The 7,847-nt window shown below is 34.0% G+C and overlaps 1 protein-coding gene across 1 annotated transcript; it reads right to left on the reverse strand.

The window, feature by feature from the left end:
* Window positions 1-1,052: 1,052 nt before the first annotated feature.
* LOC125816888 (uncharacterized) lies at window positions 1,053-7,308 on the reverse strand. Its single transcript, XM_049496536.1, has 10 exons — window positions 7,268-7,308; window positions 6,537-6,583; window positions 5,145-5,222; window positions 4,553-4,577; window positions 4,432-4,464; window positions 4,194-4,315; window positions 3,978-4,108; window positions 2,361-2,581; window positions 1,458-1,708; window positions 1,053-1,338 (listed from the first exon to the last, which is right to left on the reverse strand). The coding sequence occupies exons 2-10, from the start codon at window positions 6,537-6,539 to the stop codon at window positions 1,255-1,257; spliced, it is 948 nt and encodes a 315-aa protein (XP_049352493.1). The 5' UTR covers window positions 6,540-6,583; window positions 7,268-7,308; the 3' UTR covers window positions 1,053-1,254.
* Between the last annotated feature and the right edge of the window lie 539 nt (window positions 7,309-7,847).

The raw sequence follows: 7,847 nt of genomic DNA on the forward strand, positions 1-7,847 counted from the left end.
CGGCCATGCTGGCGTAGTTTGTTGGTTTGCTGATGTTTGTTAGTTGTTTGATTATTGTATTGATATATACTACTTTCAGTTTCGCTATAGAGATCATGGTGGCCTCGACGGCCCAATCAGGACTTTTGTGCTAGTTGGCTATTTCTTTATATGAACTCTTGGGAGTAGCTATTTCTTTTATAGATCTGTTGACAGGGGTCTTGCCGGCCGAGGGCTTAATTTTAAGCCGAGATATACTTGTTTGTTTTCTTGATTGCGTGTGGCTGCCATGCACTAGTAGCAAATGGTTCAGCAGGGTCGGCTCGGGCATAAGTTCTGGCATTAGGAGCCAGTTGCGCCCCTTGAGTTTAAGGCGTGACAGTTTATGCAGTAATTGTGATAAACCTTAATGAGGGAGAAGATGAGAAAAATACTTTTTGAATCAAATTGCAATTATTGATGTATTTGACACATTATTAAGTTAAGCTAATATGTATCTATTTTTTATTAGGGTATCCAATTAAGTGTATATGTATATGAATAAATATACGCATGTATTCGAGATTTACACATATTATTAATAAATTTGACACATTATTGAGTTAGATTATATGTATCTAGTTTTTTATCAATGTATTTGATTAAGTGTATATATATCTGACAAAATATACGCATGTATCTGAATAATAATTTTTAAACCTAAGTTAAAGGAGTCTAAACTTGGCTAAATCACAAAAAAAAAAAAAAGCACTTCAATTGTTTTGATTTCCTTTAGGAATTTCAAGACACAACATTCAGAAGCAATGAATTATGTTAACTTAGTTCCTACAGAACTTACACTTTCATTTCAGAAGACAATTAATTCCACCAAAACCTTTACATCAATAGAGGCACAAGTTCAATTTCAAAACCAACAAGTTGTGTCTAATAAGGCAAAACTTCCATGAACTTGTGCCGAGCAAAATTAGGTCAACAATAAAAGTACTTTAGCCCACAAATTTTCATTGAATGAAAAGCATAGATAAAAACTAAAAGCCACAAATTTGATGAGCAAAAATTAAAGACCACGAAACTAGAGTAATAAAACAAACAATGCCTTTATAAGAGAGTCTACGCCAACCAACCATTTTTAAGATCACTCTCATGAATAGGAGTGCATCATTCCATCATTGGCAATAGTCAATGAAACCTAATTTGTATGGATTTATACAGTAAGTTATATAAGTTAAATATAATTCAGATATTTGACTGACAAAAGAAAAGGTTAATATGCAATTAACCCCTCAAGGAGTACTTTTTCCCAGAGAAAGCCTGAAACTTGGGTTCTTCTTTCTTTGGAGGTTCCTCTTTCACAGGTTCCTGCATATGGACGAGAGTATTAACAGGGCGAGATTAGCAAGGTACTTGAAACTACCAAAAGGATATGTATAGATAATTTTTAAGGATTCTTATAGTCTGCCAAGTGTAGAGGGATAAACCTTTTGTTTCTCAGGAGCACGGTTTGCATTTGAACCAAATACAAGCTTCCCTTGTGACTGACGACTAGAGTTTTGGGAACTTGAAGCTGCAGCAGCAAACTTCTTACCACCATTAGTAACATCGACTTGCTTGTCTGAGGACCCAGAAGAGGAAGGTGGAGGTTGCTGTTTTAAGGGTTTCCCATCCAAACGTCTTGCTCCACCAGTAAAAGGGTTGAATTTAGGCTCAACTTCTGCGGCAGCCTCTTCAACTACATGAGCAAAAAATTATTATAATTAAGCTACAGAAATAGGTGAAGATATAGCAAGTTCTGCAGTAATTACAGGAAGAAACAATATGAATGAAAAGTGAAGTCCTAGAACTGCACCAGCGAAATAACAATTGGCCAAACATCTCAACCTGGAAGTATCAGAGTCTTTCCATTTCCAAAAGGTCAAAGAATATCAAGAAAGACTCTCATTCTTGATCAAATGTTTTCCAGTTCAGGATATCAAAGTACAAAATATGTGAAAAACACAAATTTACAGCATGGAAGCTTAGTGCACTGGGCTGCCTTTTTAACCACATAAATGTATAGTTTATAAATGAACTAAAGGTGTAGAAAGATTGGGCAATTGCAATTTCCATGTGAAATCTAGTGTTAAGTGTTACTAAGAATTTCTAGAACTCGTCTCCACAACCATATAAGATACTGCCTCACTTAGATGCTGCCATTCAAATAGTATATGATAAAAGAGTTTAAATAGGTTTTAGGGGTTGATCATCAGTATTTTCCATGAGGACAATTAAATATGTCCGAAATGGGGGGTATCACATCATGATCAACTAATGTAAGCAATATGTGGTTGTACTATAGTTTGTGAAGAAAGAAATTAATTTCAGCAAATTTGAAGAATATACACCTTCTGCTGGAGCCTTGCTTGGACGAGAAGGAGCCGCTCTTTCAGGTTCTTTGTAATCAAGTGGAGGAGCAAAGTCTACTTCACAATCGGTCTCAATAATACTTATTGCATTAGAAGGTTTGGTTTCCACAATGTCTATATAATATTTTTTATTATTGTAAGCCACCATGATGCTATCTCCTGTGGTTAAGCAGGAAAAGTTTCTGAGTGTTGTCTCCAAGCTGCATCAGTAAATGAAAGAAGTCAAACTTCAAAGCCTCCAATAGTATGTGGGTTTTTTTGCAAATGAGAGTAAATTAATAAGCAACTGAACAAACAAATATTGGCTAGACCAGTTAACAGATGTAATTCTCCTAATTCAAATAAAAAATGAAAATAAATTGTACTGGTCAATCATCCCACTTATCTATGCTTAGTGTTCAAGCAGACAAAAAACGAAAAAATATATCAATTATAGAATAGGTGTAACACTAGGGATTAGGTCATCAGGAAGCCAATCCTGTGCATATATTCATGTTTATCCCTCAATGTGATATCATTTCAATTCCACCTGTACTCATAAAAGCAGATATGTCGACCACTACGTTGCACCATTCTTTTTCTTAATTTAAAAAAATAATGAGAAAAACTAATCCGGGAAGTATTTGAGCCATAAGCACTTCTTGCATGGATCTCTATCTCTTCCCCTAGGCCCTTTTCAGCTTTCCCCACCTACTTAGTTACATGTCAGAGAAAAGAACTTCAATCCTGCATAACATAATGTTTCTGTGTTTCCAAAGGCAAACCGATTGGTAATTCTAGTTCTACAAGGGAACTTTTACCTCATAAACTATCTCACAAAAAGTTAATCCAGCAACAAAGAGAGAGATATTGCTCTATGAAGTTCTTTATACACCCATTTGCTGAAGCAATCTCACTTTAAAATTAAGTCAACTTTTAACTTATTAAGAACAAGACCTAGTGCACTTTGGCACCAGACTAACTAAACTCCAATGTTTAGTAATTATCTATACCAGCAATTAAGTGTCGATCCGTGTGAATTTGCCTTGTGATCTCTCCTAAATGTTTAAACACAAAACTGTCCTCAAGTTTAATTTTAACTCAAGAACATGGAATGACTTGATCTTCTTGGGTCTGCAACAACGGTAGGGGTATCAAGTTATTAAGTCAAATTATGAAAGTGTGGGACAGTTTAAACACAAAATTGTGCTCTCCTATTTTGATGATCATTATTTCTTATACCTGTTTCCAATTTATTCTCCTCTTATCTGCAAAATTTGATACTTCTTAAATATTCTGTTAATATTAGAATATGCAATGGAACCTATTTTATACTGTAAAGAAGTAACTAATTTCAAAAAGTTACTTCATCTACAACTTTGAACCCACTTTCATTTTAACACAAGTTTCAATTCTTAACTCAATAATTCATGCCCCCCCATAAGAATGTGAATTGGGACAGAGCGAGCATTTCTTTTGTCTTGCTGAATTTTCCTTTCGAGTGTGCCATGAATTCTAGAAAAAATTATGCAGAAACAATTGGTCTCCACACCCACTAACATAAAACAGAACCGAGCCACAAAAATATTCTTAAAAAAAAGGCTTCAGCAAACTCACATGGCCTTTGGGTTAGAAATATCCAGAAAATCCTTCGTATGGGGTTGTAGCTTGACATATTTACCCTTAGGAAGAGTTACATTTTTCACTGTCACAGTATCGCCTTCTTGTAGGAATAAATTTTCCATCATCTACAAGGTCCACATTAAAAGTGAGTTTATGCACAGCAGTTGAACTGAACCCAAGAAAACAGAATCACACAGAAATGATATGTACCCAATATGGCATATATATCATGCCCTCTTCTGCAATGAACTCCAAAACCCCACAGTGAGAAACCCGCTCCGTGGAAGTATTTCGAAGCTCAAACAACATTGGGTAATCAATGTGAAGTGATGCTGCAAAATTTTACATTCAATACTCAATATGGTTAAGAAAAGAACCAGCTGCCAACTGATAATGGTGCAAAATCTAAATAACTGAAAATGCCAAGATACAGAACAAGGATACTGACCTAGACGATCAAGGGCAGAGGGAGGCATTATTACTGGAAAAAATAAAAGAAAAAACAGCATAAGACTTGATGCTCAAATAACCTACTGCAGATCCAAAAAAGAACTATTGGCATTACTTACTTTTGTCTCCATTTTCTAGTTGTGGCTGCAAAGTATTAAACATACATAATCAGAATTAAAGAAAAAGTAACAGAAAATAAATATAAAGCAAAAATAATTGCAGTGCTAGAAGCGAATGTGGGACAAACATCTAAAATACAAGTTTAATACACATATAAGACCCATCTCCAATCACATATAATATGCATATAGGTCAAAAAGAAGACTTCTTTCACTGTATAACTATACCAAGAAGAACTACTAAACAGTTAAATTCCTCCACCTTCCCCTTAATAAAAGAAAATCCATTCCCTCTCCAACCCAACCCCCTTCTTTTTAACAACAAATGCACATGATGCAACCTGCAGAAATAAGATGTCATGAGACTTAAAAATTACTTTTGTGGAAAGCTCTTCTAGATAGTTATATCAAGATAAATCATCCACCTATATTAGACTTTAGAAGAATGAAAAAATGAAGACGACTGAAGTAAAATTTTGTGAGAAAAACAATCTAATGGAAGCCAAAGGAACGAGAAGAATTTTGGGAAACCTTCACAGGTAATTAACAGCAGTAGATTAAAATAAATTTGTCTTTTCAAAAGCATTCCAACCTTATCAATGAATGATGCAGGATAACACCGGTATGTCTGTTCAAATGATCTTCCATGATATCCATATCCATCAAAAAACTGCAGATCACAAATCAAAAAGTACAATAATGACCAATGAAGATAACACTAATGAAGATATATATCAATAGAGTGAATGGTAGTTTTTTAAAGGCTACGAAACAGAAATAAATAACATCAAACAAGGAACACTACATTCAACAAAGAAAATGCTCCTTTGAAGGTAGATGTATTCAATGATTGGCCATGTTTAGGGAAGCTAATGGAAAAGCAAGTCAGTTTAGCCAGTTCCAATTAAAGGTTGTGCGTTCTCAATAGTATGTTTCTGTAAACAAAACTTTGCTTCTATTGTAGGTCTACAAAGGTTTGTTTAGAGACAGGATATGGGCCTGTGGATCTTGAAACAAGGCCATTTTTCGCAGCCATTTGGGTGGACCAGCAAAGTAGTGAATTTGAAAGGTAAACCTAAACACCATAGGATTTTGCCCCACCTTTTTAGCCATTTTAAAATGGGGTTCCGAGAGGCATCATCTGAATCATTGACCAAGCTTTTCGATAATCAGCTCACCCTATTGCTCTCTCACTCTCTCTCCTATGAATTTTCTGTAATTTCTTTCCATGGAATGTATCGCTTTAAGATGAATCTCAGTCAATTAATTGAAGAACCATAGAGCAAAGGAATGAAAGAGTAGTAGCAAAACATCTAATTCATACAATTGTGGCTTTTTGGTACTTCATCCTGGTGTATCATTGGTAGTAACATCAATCGAAATCCATAATCTAGATATTTACTCAAGTGAATGAACCAAAATATACAACTGCTGACTCTCAGAAATTTGTCATTCATGCCATCTTGACAACTGAGAACAAACTTTTGTAATTTAATGTACTCACCCTATTTACTATCATAGAGACCATGTTCCTCCTCTTTTCTTAGGTTTTTCCCAAAAAGGAGAAAGTGAGCCCCTACAGATGGACATTCTATTCACAAATTCAACGCTCCCTAAGATGGCACTTAGATCTTCAACTCTTATCTAAGAAACCCTTGAGTATAACTTCAGTCAGAAACACAAATATTAGACGATATTCTTAAAACAGAATCTAGCAAAACACAACTTCTGCTAAATCCAATATGGCCTGGCCCTTGCCCTAGCTTATTGCACCAGGATTCCCTTCTTATTCTTAAAACAGAATCTAGCAAAATACAACTTCTGCTAAATCCAATATGGCCTGGCCCTTGCCCTAGCTTATTGCACCAGGATGCCTTCTTATTCTTAAAATAGTGCATAAAAATATCAGTACAACCATGGGAGTATATATCGAGAATCAATAAAAGTATTGCTGCATATAAACTGCAAAGAACAGAAAATTTACCATGATTTCTATCTCTGAGTACCCCAAACTCAACTGGCTCAGCTAACCTATAAAAGAACAATAAACCAAAAAGACGATACTATCAAAAACACAGTTCTTCATGTTGATATAACAAAATAGAAAGAAAATCACCAACATCTCATACAATTGCTGATCGTTGGATGACTCAGGATAGCCTTTTCATAAGTTTTACTATTTCAGATTTTTCAGAAAACTTAGCACACAATCACAAGTTGAAGCAATAATCACACAAATAAGAAAATTGCAGGTACTGTGATATTAAACTGGAAGTTTTCTATATACAAAGGAAACCAACAGAGAACTCATCCAATTCACTAAAATTCGTGTTTCACCAATAAATTCGATTTCATAAATTCACTGTTATCCTTGGGAAAGGACTTTCCATTAAACAACCTATCATAGGCGTTAGTTAGATTTATTCTATGGATTATAGTTTACTTTAAGGGGAACTTCTTTTTACCCTTTAATTACTTTATATTACTTAAAAAGAAACTTGACTATTAAATTAGGGTTAACATAAAAACAAATCGACATGATTATAGTTGTGTTAACTATGCCTCCTAAAAGTAGATTGATTCCAAAGCAATTACAATAAAACTTCATTGAAACAGTCCTTAGATTCAAGAATCAAGATTCAAGAACAACAGAGAAGAGAAACAAAGAAAATACGACAAGATCAAAGAAGATGCAACAAGTAGAAGAAAAATAACCTAGAAGATGAGAGAGCACGAGTCGAGAGGAGAAAGTACTGGATTTGAGAATTCACAATTGAAAATTAAGCGAAGCAATCAATTAATAGCTGTGAAACTATTCAGAAGACCATAATACCCTTTTAAACGCCAGCCTGGAATCCTCAACTAGGGTAATAACGGGATTATGAAATATTACTATTTTGGTAGAGTTATTATTTTATTATTAATTATAATTTAAAAAGTGTTTTGATTTGAAGGATAATTTAAATCATTGAATCTTACTAATTTATGTGATATTTATTGAATTCACATAAAAATAAATTTGTTATATATAAAGTACAATGAATTCATCAAAATCATTATATCTTACTAAATTATATTTATTTAAGTACAATGTATGCGGATGATTCATTTTAATATATTTTTTCTTAAAATGGTTCATTGTAAAATGAATTCAAGAATTTAATTACTCATTATACATAATGTGCATTGTTTCTTAATAATCAAATATTTTTCATTGTATCGTTATTGTTCAATGCATGATGGTAAGTGTAACACCCCGACCTTTCAAAACGTCTAAATTAACTCGAATCTTCGT

This window comes from Solanum verrucosum, unplaced genomic scaffold, assembly GCF_900185275.1.
Source record: "Solanum verrucosum unplaced genomic scaffold, falcon-dt-bn FXZP01000261.1, whole genome shotgun sequence".
Classification (NCBI taxonomy): Eukaryota; Viridiplantae; Streptophyta; class Magnoliopsida; order Solanales; family Solanaceae; genus Solanum; species Solanum verrucosum.